A 22,859-nucleotide genomic window follows, 5' to 3' on the forward strand; every position below is an offset into this window, starting at 1 on the left:
GTCACAAATGGCCCTAAAATAGGCTTCATATTCTGTAAGCAAAATATAATTTCTCATTTTTCATGACTGTCGAACAGAGGTGGAAAAAGGGAAAGGCGGAGGAGGAGGAGGAGGAAGAGAAGATGAAGAGAAGAATTCATTTCCTCACCAGGATGTCGACTAATGTGCAGCTGAGGTCGATCTGACGCCAAGTCCATGAGAAAGCGGTACTGACACTTATCACTGCTGGGATACAAGCAGTATTTCCCTCGGACCAACTCTGAATAACAACACCGTTCATTCAGACACACAACAGGCCATTTATAACACGGGCATCTCTTAAAGTTCACGTCAAAACTCTTATAGAACGTCTTCAGTGTTTCTGTCTGGGGTTGAGCTTCAGCTACAGAGTGATTTGTAATGTTTCACTGGTTTGTATGTACCTGTGATGTCGTCCACATAGTCCACCGACGGAGCGCAGCTGTGATTACAAAGCTGGAAACCGTCTGATCCAAGTCCATTAGACAGGTGACAGTTCACACAGCTCCTGAGAGAGAGAGAGAGAGACAGAGAATCATGTTCATTAAGCCACAAGACTGCTTTTTAATATAGAAGTACAAGATAAGAGACAGGCTTTTTTTCAGAAAGTCAGAATTGCGAGATATAAACTTGCAATTGCGTGATATAAAGTCTCATTTCAGACTTTTTTTCTCACAATTGTGAGATATAAACTCACAATTGTGTGAAACTTTTTCTCTCAATTCTGACTTTTTTTCTCGCAATTGCGACTTTATATCACGCACTTGCGAGTTTATATCCCAGAATTGTGACTTTATATCACGCACTTGCGAGTTTATATCCCAGAATTGTGACTTTATATCACGCACTTGCGAGTTTATATCCCAGAATTGTGACTTTATTTCATGCAATTGCGAGTTTATATCTCAGAATTTTGACTTTATATCACGCAATTGTGAGAAAACAAGTCAGAATTGTGAGAAAAAAGTCAGAATTGTGAGATATAAACTTGCAATTGCGAGATAAAAAGTCGCAATTACTGTTTTTATTTTTTTATTTAGTGGCAGAAACGGCTTCCATAGTGACAAGACATTTAGCTTATGAGACGAGACAAGATTTTTACACAGTATTTTTAAGAAATCCTAAATGATGAAATACATGACTATAAAAATAGTCTGCAGGAGCATTTGAAATGTTTTAACTAATCATCTTGTAATGAATTGAGTATGAATCATCATATGCAGTAAAAGACAACAATACTCAAGCACTGTAAAAGGTTTTACCACAAACTCAAATGACTGGCTTCTCTCCTGTATGATTTCAGTCTCTTTAGACCTTAGAACTGTACATGATTTATGAGCTTCTACAACTTTTGACCTCCTAACTGAACTCCTTTCTGCAAATTGATCATAGAAACAAAAACAGTATAAATAAAAATGAACAACACCATTTTCTCTTAGTCTTCTTAAGTGCAACCATAATCAAAGTACTCTCTCAATATTCAAAGTCATCAAATAGAGACCATACAGATGGTTACAACTACACAGCCGAAGATAGCTTTCATATGGGGAGATATTGAAATTGTGTTTGAATTCGCGTTTTACTTTCACTTTCACAACCGTGCATACCTTCTGAATTGGGAGTGGCGGTGCTGAGTGCGAATTCTACAAGATAAGACATTTATCAGATGCTTATAGGCTCTTTTGTGCAATGAATCCTCCGCCATTGTCTTGTCAGTCATCTCATCAGTTACTCTCGTCATGTGATTAGTGTACTCTGATTCCTGCTGCACTATGTACGGCTCTGCTGCTCGTGTTGGATGAGCTGGATGGGACTGAAGCGACTGTTATCCAACTGAATTAAATAGTTTTGATTTCTATAAAAAGCAAAATATTCTATCCTAATTTCACCCTTACACTCTGTCATGACAATATTACGAGACAGCTGTTCACATCGAAGAGAAATCTTGACACATTTTGATCTCGTCACACCCCTACTATACAGTACATGCAGTATGTAGTGCACTCGTATTCCATTCGAACATAGCCAAATAGGTGATCATGCTAAACTTTAAGTATGCAAAATTATTTCACATGCAATGTGAGGAGCTTGTGTAGCATACTACTTTATTGTCGACTACTGCATACTGTTTCACATACGACTCTTAAAACTAGTATACAGTATATGCTGTGCAGTATGCAGCTACACTCATTTTCCATTCTGAATATAGCCAAATCATGCCAAACTAAGTATGCAAAATTATTTTACAACTGAAATTACACATGCAATGTGAAAAGGTTGTGTGGCATGCTACTTTATTTTTCAATGTTGCATTGTTGTTTTATATACAGCTTTTCAAAAATTTATACATTATATGCTGTGCAGTATGCAGTACACTCGTATTCTTTTACAACTGAAATTACACATGCAATGTGAAGAGCTTATGTAGCATACTACTTTATTGTTGAATACGGCATACTGTTTTACACACAACTCTTCAAAATAGTATACAGTACATGTAGTATGCAGTATGCTTGTATTCCATTCTGAATATAGCCAATTATTTTGCATACTTAAAGTTAAGCATGATCAACTATCTGTCTATGCTCGGAATGGAATACAAGTGTACTGCATACTACATATACTGCATACTATTTTGAAGAGTTGAATGTGAAACAACAGAATGCAGTATTCAGCAATAAAGTAGTGTGCTACATAACCTCTTCACATTGCATGTGCAATTTCAGTTCTGATATAATTTTGCATACTTAAAGTTTAGCACGATTTAAAGTTTGTATTGAGCTAAGAGTTTACATCCTCTAACATTTTTATTATTTAAATCTCACAGGTCTGAGTTCAACTTTTGTATGCAGCGGAAGACAAAACTTCTACACATTTGCTCACACTCCCACTTTTACATGCGCATGAATGAAAGTGAATAGAATACAAAGACCGGACCGCCCTTTAGAAAGGTATAAATACTACCTTAGATCTTTAGTGAGTGTTTAATTGTGTGATTGACAGGTGTTCTAACCATTCAGAGACAGCGTTATTCAACAAAAGAGAAGCAGCGGTTACCAGTGAGACTGACAGGAGCTGTAGCAGATGGGGCACTTCTCACAGAACGTTCCAGATCGCCGCGGGTCGTCACATACACATTTGCCACACACACACTTTCCCTGACCGCTGCAGATTAACCCATCGTTTGACACGCAGGTCTCTGTGGAGACGGGACAGCTGCAGGTTTCACCCGTCCAGCCAGGAAGACAGACACATTCACCAGAAACACACCGTCCGTGCCCTGAACACAGAAGAAGAAAAACATGCATTTGTATGACAATATATACCAGTAGAAATGTGTCCATTTGAGAGATTTTTCCTGTTATTTATTTATAATAAATAAAATTAGATGATGAGTATCTTTCATTTGTAAGAATTTTATTTACAGGATTATCCAAAAAAATAGGCATTACCAATTGATTACTTAATATATTCACCTTTTTTTAAATCTCAAAATCATATTTTACAATATTTTATATAAAACTGTAAAACATTTTTATTTTTTAATTAGATTTACAATGTAATATTTTACCCCAAAATATGAATGACCAAATTAATATTTAATTAAAAAAATAGGTTTATATTATATTTTTTTTTTACCTTTTTATAAATATTATACCTCACATTCAAAATATGTTATTGTCACGGACTCAGTCACATTCTGTTTGTTTGTTGTCATAGGTCACATGTTCTCCTTTGCTCTGTTTTCCTGCCATCATCTATCACCACGGACACTAACGATATCATCATAATGTTTGTCATTTTGGTTAATTGATCTGTGTATTTGAGTTCCTGTTTTCCCCGTGTTCCTTGTCCGGTCTTGTCATTCCTGAGTTGTGTTGCGTCTCTGCCTGTACCTGTTGGATTTCTCAAGTAAAGACTTATTGTGTATCTAATCTCCTTCATCGTGTGTTCCTGCGCAAGCAACCCTGACAGTTATTTTATATTTTATATATATATATATATATATGTGTGTGTGTGTGTGTGTGTGTGTAAATCAATGGAATTTAACATAATACAAAATTTCATATAAGATTCTGATTACCCCTAGTTAAGAGAGTAATTATTTAGTTTCAAATTTGATATATTTATCTATATATTAGACCTATATCTCTTGCTCACCTCCACACACCAGGCCTCTCTCGTATGGACATGAGAAGTCGTCCATCTCACAGAACTTTCCGTAGATGTTTCCCAATCTGCTAGAATCACAAACACACGTCCCACATTTACAAGTTCCTCTTCCACTGCAGACAGGTTTGTTTCTGTCCTGTCTACAGCTGTCCGTCGAGCCGGCGCCGGTCTCTGTGGAACAGGGATTCGGGTCATCATGACAACGGCCCCTCTCAGTGCAGCCACATCCACAGACCTGACGGATCCGTACGGTAACAGACTCGTTGAATCCTACAGGCCTCACGGACATCAGAACCTCCTGATCTTCACCCGCCGCCGGGCAGGAGGTCATCCCGACCGTGATCTTGAAGAAAACCTTAAGAAGAGACAAACACATTACTGACGGACGCAGCAGATAACGCTTGGCAACAAAAACAGATTTTAAAAAAAATAAAATCTCATTCTGAAATAGAAAACCTTTAGAACATTATAAATGTCTGTACTGTCACTTTTGATCAATTTAATGCATCATTGCTGAATAAAACTCTTAAATTCTTAAAAAGAAAAAAAGAATACCAACTACAAACTTCTGAATGGCAGTGTATATAAAACTACATTTATATATTTCTTGAAGAAAATGTGAGTGATGATTTCTTGTGCAAAACCCACCACCATGATGCAAGGGTGTTCTCAGGATTTCTTCAGAAAAATGTTAAAATCTAATCCTAACTGTGGAGCAACACCATTATATGTGGATTTGTGGTCTCTCTGCTGTGTTCCTACTAGGCTGGATATTTCAACACAAGTCACATGATCATTGTGGCATTGTAAACAGTGCAGCACAGAGTAATTACTTTCATTAGCTTGTACTATTTTCTCATGGGGTCACTGCCGTGGAACAAAAGAAACCTTCACTCACTGACTGAGGGGCCATTTACATGTCAACACTTTGAACTAAACATAGAAAATGTTTAATGCTGGGTACACACTAAAAGATTTTTGAAAACTTGATTTTCAAAATGTGAGAGACCACAAACATGAGGACAAAAAAAATCCTAGATTTAACCGTTTTGCTCCTATAGTGTGTGGTGTGCCGTGATGTGACAAATACAGCACACCACACAAGAACAGATTTTCAACCAGAGTCCCGACTGTGAACAGGAAATCTCGCGAGACTTCAGAATAAACATGACGTACGATAGGCTGGAAGAAATTGCGTTTATAGTGTTTGGAATGATTTTGGTATGTTTTACTGGACACGTTGTATAAACACTCGTGCTGTTGCCACAGATCAACAAGCTTATCCTCCATCTCTGCTGTCCAAATCCATTTAACTTTGTGTTGCACCATGACTGTGTTTGTTATGCTTCTGTCTTCTGTCAGCTCGCTTTCTGATTGGATATTGTTTCGTTTTACGTGATAATCTCCAAGCATGCGCGCGTTTGTCCTCGGGGTTCCCTACACACATCAGGATTTCTGATTCGCGATCGGGGCGCCTCCGACATTCTTCCGAGCAGATTCAATCACTCTTAACACACCTCACACCACAGGAAAATCTGATAAGATAATCTGTAGAGCCAGCAAGATCAGGACATTACCTAGGATTGTCGGAAGGAGAGAAATCGACCCAAAATCAGCCCGATTATCTTGGTGTGTACCCAGCATTATGCGTTTTGGCCATTCATTTACACGAGAACTGCGTTTTTGGAGACGTGAAAACAAACTTTTGAAAACGGAAAGTGCATTTGTGAAAAAGGTGACGTCACGCGTATTACGTGTTCAGTCTATAGGCGCGTGTGTTTCTTTACAAAGTGACATCGCCATCTACTGGCCTGACGGTATAATAACGTTTTTAGTCGTTTTCACTGATTCTTGTGAATGAGGATCGTTGTCGTCTGTACGCGAATGTCGTCATAGCATGTTACGACACAAGAACCAATGGCGCTTTGCATCACTGACATTAAACCTGGTGCATATTTAAATTTACTCTAACGCAAAAGATTTGAGAGTTATGGCAGAGGCTGAGATTTTCAGCAAATAATGACTTAAAATTCTGTATGTCGCTCACAAAATGGCTTTAAAAGATTAGTTTGGGGTCAGTAGGGTGTTTTTGAAAGTAGTCTCTTCTGCTCAGCAAAGCTGCATTTATTTGATGCCAAAATTCAGTAAAAACAGTAATATTGTGAAATAATACAGTTTAAAAAGAACTGTTTTCTATGTGAATATATTGTAAACTGTAATTTATTCCTGTGATCAAGGCTGAATTTTCAGCAAAAAAAAAAAAAAAATCATATGGTTTTGAGCAATAAAAAAACAGGGTAAGTAAATAATATTTTTGGCTATTCTTTCAATTCGAGCATTTTTGATATCAAACGCAGCATCTCTGTTCCCTGTACTGAAAACAGATGTATCTACATTGAAGACTTTCGTACTGTTTGTTTAGGCTGAACGCTGGAACATTTAGTGTTTCCAGAAACAGAGGATCCGTCAGGGCAAAAGGTTGTCACGTTCACCCAGAACCGATGAGCTTGGCCGTCCTCCACCTCGATCTGCACTTCCACATCTGACAGCAGCTTCTGCAAGAGAAACGGACGAGAAAAAGAGAGAGGAGAGTAGCTCAGAAAGACCCCATTGTCTCAACCAACACTCTTAAAAATAAAAGTTTCAAAGGGGGAGTTTCACAGTGAAGCCATTGTTGGTTCCCCAAAGAACCCTTCAATGAACATTTTCTAAAAAGAACCAGTTTACTTAGTGTGAAGAACATTTTAAACATCTAAAGAACCTTTTTCCACTATAAAGAACCTTTTGTGGAATGAAAAGATTCCATGAATGTTAAAGGTTCTTAATGGAACCATCGATGCCAATAAAGAATCTTTTTCAAGATCCGCCTTGTATAAGCAGGTTCACGGGGAAAAGGACAGGCTAAAAATAGCAGCTTTGTGCTGCTCGCTGATTGAAGCTCGCAGCATTTTTGGCTCAGTAATCAGAGGCCGTTTATAAAGCAGGCTTCTGTTCACTGGGATCAGTGGATTTTGAGGAGTACAATGCATTGTTGTGCCCACGGCGAGATTATTCCTCTCCTTAAACGCATACTGGAACAGATTCCGGAATCAAGGCCGGTGTTTTTTCTGCTGAACTCATAAACTGTAATGTAAACTGAAATCCCCACTGTGAGCATTTCAAAATCTTCGGGGACTTTTGCCTTCTCATCTAATTGTCCTTGAGCGGATGGAGAGAATAAAGTGTTATCAAGTAAAAGAGAAAGTGAATGTTGTTTACCTTGTAGGCATGAACTACTAAATCTTTAAGATTAGATGCTTTGGGAAACAGTCGGCCCACATAACTTCCAGGAATCAGGTCCAGTAGATCCTGGTCAGAGGAAACAATTAAGCATTTTAAAATACAACTTAAGCTCTACAGTAAAATAATTATGCAGACTCATTCCTCAGTAGGGTTGTCAAAGTATTTCAGGTATTTCTGCAGTACCAGGTTTTCTCGGTACCCGCTGATAGACGCTGCTTTCAAACGCTCTCATTTGCGTTTGAGTGCTCTGTGACCGTCAAAGGTTTCTATTTACAGCACGTTTCTACAAGCGTTAAACACTGTAGCCAATCACAATCATATCTGTTGATTTCTTGAGCGCAATGGGCAATCAGACGTGTTTCAGTAAGAATCTACTCACCGAGTTTTTGTCCAGTAAATATCTTACTCACAGATGACACTGCTTCTGATATCAACCTGGTTGACCGCAGAAACTCAGCCTCTACCTTAAGACTGTCTTAAGAACTAGTCTGACCAACTAACAGTTAGTCAAGGGATAATCAGTCTTATTTTTCTGATTGAAATTAAATCAATCTATATTTTTATGTAACTGACTTAGAATTGACCAATCTAGATGACTAACTTGTAAGACTACTAAGAATTTTATGCAACCACCAGCCACGTTTCCTCTTTTACCTTTTTTGTATGTGCACTATTATATAAACTTAGGGATGAATTAAAACTATTTTTTGTGGTAACTGACAGCTTGTCACCGATTCTGTAAACAGAGTTTAAGTTGCATTTAATCCTGAATATTTGAAGAGTTCACATGCAAAAACCTTTAAGTCCGTCTGACATCTTTTCTTTTAATTGAGCTTTTTTTTTTTTTTTTTACCAGGGTCCTATGTTTAGATTCAGTAATTTCACTTTAAAGAGTTAGTTCACCCAAAAATGAAAATGTCATTAATTACTCACCCTCCTGTCGTTCCACACCCGCAAGACCTTCATTCATCTTCGGAACACAAATTAAGATATTTTTGATGAAATCCAATGGCTCAGTGAGGCCTCCATTACCAGAAAGCTACTAAAGACATATTTTTAAAAAGTAATGATGTGACTACAGTGATTCAACCTTAATGTTCTGAAGTGACGAGAATACTTTTTGTGTGGCAAAAAAACCCAAAATAAATCACTTTATTCAATAAAATCTAGTGATGGGCGATTTCAAAACACTGCTTCATGAGGCTTTACGAATCTTTTGTTTCGAATCAGTGGTTCGGAGCGCGTATCAAACTGCCAAAGTCACGCCCCCCAGTGGTGAACAATTGAAATTTCAAAACACTTATCACGTAACGAAGCCTTGTTTACTGAAATCACGTGACTCTGGCAGTTTGATACACGCTCCGAACCACTGATTCGAAACAAAAGATTTGTAAAGCTTCGAAGCTTCATGAAGCAGTGTTTTGAAAGTCATTATTTTGTTTTATTTTTGGTGCACAAAAAGTATTCCCGTCGCTTCATAACATTAAGGTTGAACCACTGTAGTCACATGAACTGTTTTAAATATGTCTTTAGTAGCTTTCTGGACATTGAAAGTGTAAATTATCTTGTTGTCAATGCAGGCCTCACTAAGTCATCGGATTTTATCAAAAATATCTTAATTTGTGTTCTGAAGATGAACGAAGGTCTTACGGGTGTGGAACGACATGAGGCTGAGTAATTAATTTCTGGGTGAACTAACCCTTTAACGGCAATGAAAAGGTCATTAGTCAGTTATTGAAATGCCTTATTTTCAAAAATGTCACTTTAGTCAACTCATTGGTATTTAACAAATTTGACTGTCTTTTGCTGCAAGTCCATGTGTGCTTTTTTTTTGCAAAAACCTCTAAATCCACCTCTTTGGACAACAAGACATAGTAAAACGTCCAATTCTGTCAGTTTTACAGCAGCAAAAGGAACACTGTTGTGTTTACTTACTACTCGTGAAATCCCATCATTGCCACTGTAATGACGGACAAAAACAATTTAAAGCAACTGAAGGTCGGCTCATACGCACACTGTCATTCATCTTGAAATCATATGATTCGATTTGCATCTTCCGATTGTTTCTTCTGTGGACTTAGAGGCTTTTGCTGACAAAGGGAAATGGCGTTTAGTGGTTCCTGCCAACGAACCGGTATTTCTGAATGGGCTGACGCTGAGATTTATCGGATTTGAAGTAAAAGTATTTGATAAACGTATACTATGTGAGGAGAGCATTCGCTCAATATCATTGTCTCATTTTTGATAGAGGTGGCGTTTAGCGGCTTTTGCATCTGAACTTGCCCCGCCCACACAAGCCCCGCCCACCGGCGCTCAGTCGCTTAATGACTGACATTTGACTACACCGGATGTGAGCGTTGCGTCAAAAACAAATAGAATCCATTATAATTACTGATGCTGTCTACACTGATACACGTCAGAAACTGAACACAAATCTGTATACTGTATGTTTGTTCGGAGCAGATTGTTTTGTAAATGAGGCACAATGTAATGAAGAGTTTGCAAAGAAACTTCTGTTGACAGGTGAAGCAGCTGACTGTATTGGATCTGACAGCAGCTGCATCACAATGAAAACTCAAGGAACATATTAGAATAATAAAGCATGACCCCTTTAACTAATGTTAACAAACAAAACCGTACTGTACAGATTTGTTAAAGCAGCACTACAGTCACTGAAGTCACTGTGTGTGTGTTCCTATAAATCAGTGACTGTATTCTTGAAATCACTATTTCAAAATGGATTGATTTCTATAGAGGGCAACACCCAAACTCATGGTGTGGGAGAGGAATTACCTCATACCACTGATATTGCACCTGGTCCACCGCAAAGATGGAGTAAACGTTGTTCTCTAGAAGTTTCTCTGCCAGTTGACCAATTGTTGGGTGCTCCTAAAAACAACGACAGCAACAAAAATATGCTATTGCTTGTTGAGAAATCACAGATTCTGGTGCTGATTGAAGCAGTATGGAGCCAAATATGTGTGCAATTTCAGAAAATACATCTGTTGTGAAGTTTGGTGAAGGTAAATCATCATGACAAACACGCAACTGCTAATTTGCTGCTCAAGAAACATTTCTTATTATCTTATTATTATCAATAAATATACATACATATGTAAGTACCTTGGTATTACCATTTACTACCATCACTGTACTGTGGTATTGCCACAGGACTTTTGTATGTTTTGATTTATTTGTTTTTACAGTATTTAGTATCTTTTATAGATAGATACAGTAAAAAATATAGTAATTCTTTGAGGAAATAGAGAAATGAAACTGGTTTGGTTAAGCACCAACTTTGCATCTGGTGTTTTGTGCGTGTTAAGTGCTGTAATTTTTCCTACCATATTAGTAGTTTGAGAGTAGATATTATCCTCTAGGTGGCAGCGGCCGTCATGTGGAACCACGATACCGGCCAGTTTACTGTCCAAAGCCAAATGAGAAGGTTGGTCTGTCATAACCAACAGCAGATGCTTCGCTTCTGGTCGCCATCCGATGTCTTTCTGCAGAAATGAATCAGGGTTTACAAATCTGATGAGTGCGTGTTTGGTTTGAAGTATACTCAGCAGTCAGAGGATTACGACATATTCAGCATACATCTGCCTTGTGTTACGAATACAAGACAAACTGCACCAGTTGAGCGTTTAGCTGCCAGGATGATTAATGTTTGAATTAAATCGGGGTAGCCAACCCTGCTCCTAGAGGACTACCTTCCTGAAGACTTCAGTTCCAACCCTGCTCCAACACACTTACCTGTTACACCATGAACACCTTGATTATCAGATGTGTTTGATTAGGGTTGGAGCTAAACTCTGCAGGACGGTAGTCCTCCAGGAGCAGGGTTGGATACCCTTGCCTTAAATCATGTCTTGAGGAGAAGTTACTTTGCTGATTTATAATTTTGCTCGGCAGATGATAAAACATGCAAAAATAAATAAATAAATAAATAAATAAATAAATAAAACAAATTAAAACAAATAAATAAATAAAAAATGAATACTAAAAACAAATATATAAAAATAAAAACAAATCAAATAAATACAAATAAATGCTACAAATAAAATAAATGAAAATAAATAATGAAAATAAAAAATAAAATAAAAATAATAAATAAATAAATAAATAATAAAAATAAAACAAAAATAACAATAAATAAAAAAAAATACTAAAAACAAATATATACAAATAAAAATAAATCAAATAAATGAAAATAAATAAATAATAAAAATACTAAAAATAAATAATAGTACATGACAAAACATGCACAAAATAAATACTATAAGTTAAAAATAAATAAACAAAATTAATCAATAAAAATAAATCAAATAAATAAAAAATAAATCAATTAAAATAAATACTAAAAATAATCAAATAAAAATACTAAAAACAAAAAATAAAAATAAATAAATACTATAAATAAACAGTAAAATTTATAAAATAGAATACTAAAATAAATAGTACATGATAAAACATGCAAAAAATAAATACTATAAATTAAAAATAAATATAATTAATCAATAAATCAAATAAAAATAAATAAATAATAAATATAAAACATAAATAACAATAAAAAATAAAAATAAATCAAATAAAAATACATTAATACTAAAATAAATAAAATACTAAAAACACTAAAAATAAATACTAAAAATCAAATAAACAAATAAATAAATGCTAAAAATAAATAAACAGTAAAATTTATAAAATAGAATACTAACAATAAAGCAAACAAACAAATTAAAAAAATACAAAAAATAAGAATAAAAATATTAAAAATAAATAAATAAAATAATATTATAATATCACTCCTAATAGACTTGAGGTTGAACTCGTTTGACTTGAGCCTGTGTTACTAACAGACAAACTGCACCGGTTGAGCGTTAGCTGCCAGGATGAGTAATGTTTGGCTAAAAAAAAACCCGATGATATGCCAACAGGAACTACTTATTAAAGTTACAACAGCTAGTTACTGAACAGTGAGAAGTCTGTGTAACTCATGCAAAACAACAGGACGAAAGGAAAGTTAAAGTAGAAATGCATGTTCCACCTGAGACCCATCAGTTTTAAGGTCAGAGCGCCCCGTGCCAAAGCAAACATCTCTTTCATGCTTGTTCGTTTCAGTTTCTGACTTTAGGGAGGCATGGGCGCTTCAGAGGGATATCATGAAGACTGAAACCCCTTCGAGGTCATTTTCCAGAGGAAAACCTTTCAAGCCCACTGCTCGAGCGCTCGTTTATCAGATCACACTGTAATTCACGGGAAAGATCCCAACAGTCGGATCCCATAAAGAGGCTTTGTTGATGCAAAGCCGGTCGTCCTACTGGGCAGCTCTTACGCTTCACTACAAGAGGAACTCGCCTCCCATGACTTAGTGATGACATCACTCTCTGCAAACAGGCCGATGAGTTAGAGATGTGGCTGAATCAGCTCTTCGGGAGCTTTATGAATGCGCTGTTCTCTCTCGCTGTGGGTCCAGAGTAATTCTATAGACTCTTCAGGCATTGTTCCCATTCCCAGGCTAAGGCAGGCGATGTAATGACCTGAGACATGCAGTCTCCAGAGCAACCGCAAGAGAAAATATGTTCTGATGACACAGGGACAGTCATGCTAACACACAAGAGTTTTTAAGGTTTTAAAAAAATAATTCCTGAAACCATATATGCACAAGCACAGAAGGGAAGAGAACGGTCTGGTCAAATCATTACTGGTGTCTCTGCTAAGGCAAGCAATGACTTTAGGATATGAACAAACTGTCAAACATTAGCATTTAAAACGCCCTGCGCTGCATTAATCTTTTCTCAAATCATGTCTTGAGGAAAGAGTGCTGTTATTTGCTGATTTATAACTTCACTTGGAGGATAATAAAACATGCAAGTAATAGTAATAAAATCAAAAAAAAAAAAAATCAAATCAATAAAAAAATGAATTAAAATAAAAATACTAAAAACATCAAAAATAAAATAAATATTTTAAAAAACAAACACAAATACTAAAGATAAAACAAACAAATAAATAAATAAATACTAAAAGATAACACAAACAAATAAATGAGGAAAACAAACAAATACTAAAGATAAAACAAACAAATAAATACTAAAGATAAAACAGACAAATACTAAAGATAAAAACAAATAAATGAAGAAATACTAAAAATAAATAAACAGTAAAATTTATAAAATAGAATACTAACAATAAAACAAGCAAATAAAAAGAATTAATACAATAAATAAGAATAAAAATATTCAAAATAAATAAATATAAGTAATATTATAATATCACTCATAATAGACTTTTTTATTAATATATTATATTATAATAATAGACTTGAGGTTGGACTCCTTTGAGAGCCAGTAAGGAACCACCTAGCAACCATTAAAAAATAAATTACAAACGTATTATTAAAAAAAAAAAATAAATATCATAATATCACAGACTAAGGAAACACCTAGTAATCGCCATCAATGACAAAAAAAAAAAAAAAATGGAAATATATTATTATTAAAAAAATGAAATATTTTAATTACAAATAATTACTAAATATATAAATAATCATAACAATAAGGAATAATAAAAACCAAATATTAAACAAATAAATATTTCTTTCTTTCACCACTAACAAAAATACAAATATATTATTTAGAAAAATTAATTAAAAAATAAATAAATACTTAAAATAATTAACAAGTCATAATAATAATAATAATAATAATAATGAGTAATAATAATAATAAAAATGCTAAATATTTATAAATAAAAAACAACACTCAAAGAAGATTAAGATGTTGAACTTTTTTGACTTGAGCCAGTAAGGATCCACCTAGCAATCACCATTAATAAAAATAAATAAATAAATAATATCAGTCACAATAGTTTGAGGGTGGACTTTTGGCTTGAGCAAGTAAGGAAGCACTTAGCAACTATCCAGAACACCCTAGCAACCACAGAAAACACCCACTTTGGCAAAATGCTGCAAACCCTCATAAACCTATGCAACTGGCAATGGCTCGCAACCATCTAACACTAACACCCAAACGACTACCCAGCCACACATTAGTTACCACCTATTAGCAACCACATCACAATGCTTTCGTAAACACCCATAACACCCTAGCAACATGCTAAAAAACACAGTGAAAACCTTAGGAACGGCATAGCAATGCCCTGGCAACCAGCCTAAATATTCCAAAAAAAGCACTTTAAATACCCAGATGATGGTGAATGTTGGACACTTCCTGCACTCAGCTGTCGCAGCTTTCCTTACATAGCGGGACTATCAGACTCTGATGTTTAATGACGAAAAAACATATAAAATTAATACACAACACGGTTGAGTACATAGCGCATAGTGTAAGTGCATAGTGTACTATAGAGCGTCATTTGGGACACAACTTAGTATTGTGCTGGTGGATATTTTTTCATATGTGATGTTATGGAAATGCAGTCAAATACAGGTGGGTTTACCTGGCAAACGGTGGCCTGCAGCATCGCATCAAAGCCGCCCTCGGGTGTGTCCATGTTCCCAGAGATCCTCTGCTCCTGAATGACCCGTGTGAACTCTGTCATATTCTCCGTGACAGGAAGGACGTGGATGAATCCGTGAGCGGGCCTGCAGTGGACCTCATAATCACTACAACCAGAGAGGGAGGGAGAGATTACATGTCATCCACACCATATTCCCACACTAGTCAGAATGAGATCACTACGGAATGCAGTCCGGGATACCCAGGCTGGATTTAGACTCCTGGGATCAGACCTCTGGAGCTTCCCATAGGAAAGACAAATCACAGATCAGACCTCTTTAATATCTCAATTGTTGAGTTGAATGGAGAGAAAACTGAGACTTTCGTCTCCTGCTTTTACTTGGCTTTTAACTCCCATGTGTATCTCCTCTAGAGGTTCAGAAGAGATCGATTAATCAATTATTGTTAACTAAACTGTTAAAAATCATTTTCAGTAACTGACAAAGATGAAATGAAATGAAATAAAATATAAATATTAGATGGAAATATTTAAATTGAAAAATAAAGTGAAAAATGAAAATTAGAAATGTTGCATTGGGAACTAACTGATATAAAACTAAAATAAAAATAAATTAAAGCTATATAGAAAAATAAAGCACAAAATTACAAAAATAAATAAATAAAAATAAATAAACAAGTACTAAAACTAAAAACTGAAATAAATATAAATTAAAGCTAAATAGAAACATTTAAAAAAACTAATAAAAATGACAAACGCACACTAAAAACACTAAAAATAAATATAAAAAATAAAAAAGTTATTATTAATAATAATAATAATAATAATAATAATAATAATAATAAGTTCTAAACTTTCTAAAACTAAAATATATATAAATCCTACAAATAAATTCAAAATATATAGGAATATTTTTTAAAAACAAAAACTAATAAAAATGACAAAAGCACAAATTACTAAAACAAAAAACAAAATTATTAAAACTATTTTTATATTATAATACAAACTGAAAATATAAAAATAAAAGCATTCAAAATATTAATAAATACTATAATACAATATAAATAATACTAACATTTCTCATCAATTTCTCAACAGTTGACACATTTGTGTCTGTTTTTATTTATTTTCTAATTTAAATACTCAAAAATACTCCGAAGTAAATACTCAACTGAAACTCAATTGTCCTAAGTATGCATGTTTTGCTTAGTTTACTAAAAAAGGAAATCAAATACATTGTTTCAATATTTTGGATCTTTCTGTTCACAGTGCCCTTATCAAGGTCAAGAAAAGGTCCAGGGGAAAAAAAAAAAAGATGTCCTTCCTAAAAAGGCAACAAAAAAAGTTTCACAAGATATACAATCTGTACAAGATAATCTTTTTTTTAATCAAAAAAAGCTGTGCAATTCTGCACCAATCTTAATTCAGAAGCATTAAGTGCACAGCGAGTGATACACAGTAATAATAATATTTACAAAAGAACTCAAGGACTCAAGTATCAACTCATGTTTCCCCTAAAATCCCTGTCGAAAATCAAAATAGACACATGAGCTAAACACTGACCTACAGTAAGGGTGTAGAGCAGTTCAGAGTATATAGCAGCTCAGACCATTTGTTGAGAAATATTTGTTAAGAAATATTTGAGTTCATATTGAGTCCTCTGACGTGATCTCACTGCTGACTTATTATTTTTGAAAGAGTTCATTATTATGAGGCTAGAGATATTAATAAAGAGACTGTTCTTTCCTATGGGTAGTTTTGCTGCAGCCTGAGATCCAGTATGTTTACCTGCAAGGGTTCACAAGTTTAGAGGGGTGGACGTCGATGTATGGAGACACCGGTTTATCCACAAAAGACCCGAAGCCGACTCTGAAGTCGCTTGAGTGTTCCTTCATCTGGTGAGAAAGAGCCAGACCCACAGTCTTCAGCCGGTCCAGGTTGTCCTGCATGGACGCCGAGACGTCCACTAGATAGTACAGATCCACAGGGTACCGTTCCAACTGCTGCACCTCAATTATAAAGCTCGCCTCGCTGCCTAAGACAGGAAATGACATCATCACTACACTATATTTCGAATTTTACGTTATGTACGGTGGCCGAGAGAGCTTCATCATATAATAATCGATTAATCGATGTGACAGCACTAAAAAATATGTGCTGTCGGTTTCAGAGTAAAGTTTAATTAATTTTATTACTTATTTTTTTATTTTAGAGTATTTTAGTATCACAACATATTTATTATACTCATTTTTATTTTATTTTTTATTATTGTTTTATAGTCATAATAGGGCTGTCATGATATCAGATTCTTCCATACACGGTTATCGTGGCCAAAAGAATTCACGGTAACGATTAGAGCCCAACCGATATGGGTTTTTGGGGGCCGATACCGATATTAGGGAGTAAAAAAAGTCTGATATTGATATATCGGCCAATATTCTTTACATTATATATATATATATATATATATATATATATATATATATATATATATGGGGTGCAACGGTTCAAATTACTCACGGTTTGGTTTTTATCACGGTTTTAGGGTCACTGTTTCGGTACGGTTCATTATGTCCTATGTTCAGGAAAAATAGGACAACTGTCAAATAAAAATAAAGGAAATAAGAACAAATAATCAAACGACAAGCAACAGCAGGTATTTCAGGTATCTAACAGTAGTTTTCAGGTACAGAAAATGAATAAAATAATCACATATAAAATAACATTTTCACTGTATAAATTAAGTAAAGATAAATCATTATTGAAGTTACAAAAGCTATTCAGTCAAGAGCAGTGAGTGATTTCTTTGTCATTTGTTGTTTGATTAACATTAAAACAGACAGGAATATTAGGCTGCTGTCACTTTAAGACAAAATGCACTGATTCAATACACTGATACTGATACACATGCGTTGTATTTCTCGACTGTTATATGTTTACTTAAGACATAACCGACTATGTTTGCTAGGATCAAGTGCAAGACTTGAAAGAGAACTCAGTATTTGCGCGCTGTAAGCGTGTACACGCTTCAGATGAGCGTACACACAAATATTCTCACAGTGTGCGCAAGTTCTCTTTTGCATCTAGCTCTTGAATGTTTAAATTAGCAAGGCTTAAATGAGTTTAGTTTAAACATATTAACATGAGCTGTTCAGGTCTCACCTATCAACACCCAGGTGATGACGGCGTAAATTACTGTTCATATAGAGCATACGGCACCCGCATTGAACTAAGTTTACAAAGAGTGACTGTTTTGTCCACTCTTTTTGATCATCGCTGTTGTAATGTATTGGGAAGCCAGAATGTGTATTCATCGACTGAAACATACATTAGCTGAACTGTCTGTCTGTTATAGACTTTGCTATTTTCAACAAACCATATTATAGATTAGAGATGACCTGCGGTGCAAGTGCATGCCGAAAATGTTCATATCGTGGCATAACTGCGGCATATACGCCGATGCAGATATATCTGCGACAGGTTCATATCGGCCGACAAAATCGACAGACCGATAAATCGGTTGGGCTCTAGTAATGATATATTGTGATATCTATAGAGATCTTGAGAAAATAAAAAAAATAAATATTGCTATCAGTCAATTATAAATTAAAAGGAAATTATATTATTTTATATTATTATATACAGTGACAAAAGTTGTCAATTGGCATTGCATTATAAAAATTCATTATTCTCATGAAAATACCCGAGATGGTTCGAAAAACACAAATAAACCATAATACTGTAGCAATGGTGTGTTAATTCTCTTCATGTATAATCAGTCAAAATGACTCCATCTACATTTCATGGTTTTATTCAGCTACAGTCCATATTAGGGATTTCCAGGACTTATTACTCATGAGCCTCACTTGCGGACTTTCCTCTTGCGGACTTCCCTCTAGCGTCAAGTATGAATGAATTACATGTGCGAGTTTAGCACTCCATAATGCTCACATCATCCTATTTTGGGTAAAAATAGAAAAAAATACTGCTCTCTAAAGATATTTGAAGTAAACAAGTTTTTATCCAATTGAGCACACTTTTGGACTAAAAGCCCAGAGGGATGTAAATATGATAAAACACAGAAAGGTGTCCACAGTTAACAGGTTAATGTACAACGAAATGCTTTTACGTGCCAGTGGCAGCTGCGCACTGTGTCTGCTTGTGTTTATGACAGGTGGCGACCAGAGTTAAAGGGTTAGTTCACCCAAAAATGAAAATTCTGTCTTTAATGAATTACTCACCCTCATGTCGTTCTACACCCATAAGACCTTCGTTCATCTTCGGACAGCAAATTAAGATATTTTTGATAAAATCCGATGGCTCAGTGAGGCCTGCATTGACAGCGAGACAATTAATACTTTCAATGCCCAGAAAGCTACTAAAGACGTAATTAAAACAGTTCATGTGACTACAGTGGTTCAACCTTAATGTTATGAAGCGACGAGAATACTTTTTGTGCGCCAAAACCCCCCCCAAAATAACGACTTTATTCAACAATATCTAGTGAGGGGCGATTTCAAAACACTGCTTCATGAAGCTTCGAAGCTTTACGAATCTTTTGTTTCGAATCAGTGGTTCGGAGCGCGTATCAAACTGCCAAAGTCACGCCCCCAGTGGTGAACCATTGAAATTTCGAGACATTTATGATGTAACAAAGCCTCGTTTACTGAAATCACGTGAGTTTGGCAGTTTGATACACGCTCCGAACCACTGATTCGAAACAAAAGATTCGTAAAGCTTCGAAGCTTCATGAAGCAGTGTTTTGAAATCGCCCATCACTAGATATTGTTGGATAAAGTCGTTATTTAGTTGTTGTTTTTTTTGGTGCACAAGAAGTATTCTCGTCGCTTCATAACATTAAGGTTGAACCACTGTAGTCACATGAACGTCTTTAGTAGCTTTCTGGGCATCTGAAAGTGTTAATTATCATGCTGGCAATGAAGGATTTTATCAAAAATATCTTAATTTGTGTTCTGAAGATGAACGAAGATCTTACGGGTGTGGAACGACATGAGGGTGAGTAATTAATTAAAGACAGAATTTTCATTTTTGGGTGAACTAACCCTTTAAAGTCTGAAAAGCTCTTTTTTTATTTTAATTTTTTAATTATTTTCTATGCAGATGCTCTCCCCAACAAAATCACCATAATCATTCTAGAATGATTCATTCTTTCCAAATACAGCTATTCAAGTCATCTGGTGAAATTCCCTGTATTTTTTCATATCGCAATATATAATTTCAGAAAAGCATAATATCGCAATGTCAGTTTTTTCCAATATTGTGCAGCCACAGTTCTTGCTGGTTGCTAGGGTATTTGTGTATCAGTTTACTGATTTATTCTGGCACATTTGGTCTCTGGACAGCTTGTTACCTGGTCGTAGGTGGATGGAAATCTCCCTCGGTGCCACCTGTGAACTGCTGATGGTGGCATTCACTTCCACTTTCACATTTGGTTTCTCGATAAACTCCTCTTCACAACCTCTGACTCGCAGGTCGGACACAGTTCCACATCGCTGACTTACATGCGCCCCATCCAGAAACCTCTGTCAGGGTAAACAAACCATCAGAAAGGTCAAGGGTCACTGCAAATGTCTGCTGCTTCAAGAAACAGAGCGACTGTTGTGTAGGGTGGCATTATTTAAAGTACACAGAGCGTGCAAAAGCTCTTTGGCTCAAAGACTGTTGTTGAGATGTTGGTCAGGGATTAGTCTGACTGGTGCCGAGCACCGCAGCCAGTTAATGAACTTATTTTCTTAACCACAATATGCATGACTCTCTTTACAAAGAAAGCATTTAAATTAAGTGTTTGTCCCAAGAAAATAAACATGTCAGTGATGGAGAAAGTTAAAACTCTATAAACTGACCAAACCACAACCACGCTTTAATGGACAAAACTCTCACATTTTTTTTGATTGAAGTAGACTCACTTCTCAAATCTTTTTGTTTAACTAGTATTAAAAAATGTGAGATTCTCAAAACAATGTGAGATTTTTTTTTAATGGTTTTATTGATAAATTTTAGTTTGTTTTCCTCTGATTTTTTACATTTATTTTAGCGCTGTCAAATCGATTAATCTAACATAAAAGTTGGCATATGCATACATACATACATACATATATTATATATTTACAAACTTTTATGTCAGATACGATTTTATGATTAATCGATTTGACAGCACTAGTTTATTCATTTATTATTTTTTATTATTACTTTTTTTTAAATTGTATATATAATCTGATTTACTCATTTATTCATTTTATTCATCCATTTGTTTATTTTCATTATATATAAGATTTTGTCAGATCTATTTAGCTTTAATTTAATTTATTTCAGTTTTTAGCACTTTATTTTTATTTATTTATTTATATTTTATGTTTTTGTAATTTAATGTATAGCTTTAATTTATTTTTATTTTGGTTTTAGTCATTTTAGTACTTCATATTATACTTATTTATTTCTTTTATCTGCCAAGTCAACCTTTCTAATTTTTTTTTAAGTTAGTTTTTTGCCTAATATCTATATTGTATTTTATTTCAGCTTTATTTCATTACTGATGCTATTTTTAATAGCCTTAGTTTACATTAACAACACTGTGTTAAATTAACAACAGTCATAATTGCTGAAATTTAAATTTTTCATCAGAATTTTTTTTCAATTTGTTCATTCATAGCTTAAGAGACTTACTAAAGTTACTTAAAGTATCAACTCGATCTCAAAAGTTTGTGAAGTAAAAATAGGCACAAATGAGTTAATAACAGTTGAATCTCAACTGAGATCTTATGTGCAATTTGTCCTTCCTATGGGTTAGGTGAGCATTCCCATACCAAAACATTCATGCCCATATCAGCAGTTTCTACATTTCTATTTTATGGGTTCCCACGATCACCTCAGCTCCCGAAGCATTCTGGGTATTAGAGCTCTAGTGTTTTATCGCTAACAGACTAAACACGAGTGCTTCACACACTTAAAACTCGAGCAGTGTGCCGAGATACAACAATAGCAGCTCTCGCACACATTACCTCCTGAGAGCACCATGCGCATTCAGGGCCGCGTCTCAGACAGTCTTCACATGTGGAGGCGAGGGCAGACAGGCAACGGTTATCTGCTGAACACAGACACAGAGACATTTACACATGAATGAGCAAGCGTTCAGATCTTCAGCGGGCCTTTGTGTCGAACACAGACCCTGTCAGAACACAACAGTAGAGAAACTCTCTCAAAAACAGGACTTGTATTAACAAATCACAGCATGAATGGGAAGATATTAATATGCACAACAATGCTTTACAACCTTTCTTTTCAGGTGAGGCCTGATGTGCCACTATTTTATTTATAAGTTTTGAACATTCAGAGAACTGTATTTCTGAATGAACATTTAAAAAAATGTTTTTTCTTGGTTGTGTGAATGTTACAGGAACAATCCATTCTGCGAACATTATGGGAACGTTACTTCTAAATGTTCTCTGAACGTTCCGAAACAAGTGGTAACGTTTAAAAAGTGTTCGATGGACGTCCAATTGAAACATTTCAGAAAAATATTCCATGAACGATGTATAGATTTTTTAATTTTGAGGACATTATTAAAGACCAGATAACTCTGAACGAACATTCTGTTAATGTTACTGGAAGAACATTTGTTCATTACCTTGAGAGAACCTTGTCAGAACGTTAGAGATGTTCGCTGTCTGACACTGATTTGAGTAAAATACCCGTTTGAAATATGAAATACTATCTAAAGCAAAAAATAAAGCCATCATCCATAACATTCAAAGACTTAAGTGCTTTCCTGCAACAGTAAACAATTGTGAAACAGCATAAATGGGAAAACTAACAACAAATATCAGAGAAACTGATTAATAAACTTGACATTCCATGAAAAATGACTGTCTTTCTGTTAAAATCTACCT

General features: G+C 35.1%; 1 protein-coding gene across 2 annotated transcripts in view; it reads right to left on the bottom strand.

Annotated features, from left to right (window-relative positions):
* The window catches only part of itgb8 (integrin, beta 8), a 32,727-nt gene that overhangs the window by 8,594 nt on the left and 1,274 nt on the right, over window positions 1-22,859 (bottom strand). Inside the window, exons 2-13 of one of the 2 annotated variants that reach the window (XM_051873368.1) lie at window positions 21,972-22,054; window positions 20,324-20,495; window positions 16,741-16,987; window positions 14,935-15,100; window positions 10,818-10,976; window positions 10,267-10,362; window positions 7,450-7,539; window positions 6,603-6,746; window positions 4,180-4,546; window positions 3,076-3,298; window positions 423-526; window positions 149-259 (exon numbers count right to left, since the gene is read on the bottom strand). In XM_051873368.1, coding sequence (XP_051729328.1) covers window positions 149-259; window positions 423-526; window positions 3,076-3,298; window positions 4,180-4,546; window positions 6,603-6,746; window positions 7,450-7,539; window positions 10,267-10,362; window positions 10,818-10,976; window positions 14,935-15,100; window positions 16,741-16,987; window positions 20,324-20,495; window positions 21,972-22,054 — 1,962 coding nt within the window. Of the gene's footprint in view, window positions 1-148; window positions 260-422; window positions 527-3,075; window positions 3,299-4,179; window positions 4,547-6,602; window positions 6,747-7,449; window positions 7,540-10,266; window positions 10,363-10,817; window positions 10,977-14,934; window positions 15,101-16,740; window positions 16,988-20,323; window positions 20,496-21,971; window positions 22,058-22,859 lie in introns of both variants that reach the window. The other variant, XM_051873367.1, reaches the window with a different exon arrangement.

This window comes from Ctenopharyngodon idella, chromosome 19 (assembly GCF_019924925.1).
Source record: "Ctenopharyngodon idella isolate HZGC_01 chromosome 19, HZGC01, whole genome shotgun sequence".
In the NCBI taxonomy this organism is placed as follows: Eukaryota; Metazoa; Chordata; class Actinopteri; order Cypriniformes; family Xenocyprididae; genus Ctenopharyngodon; species Ctenopharyngodon idella.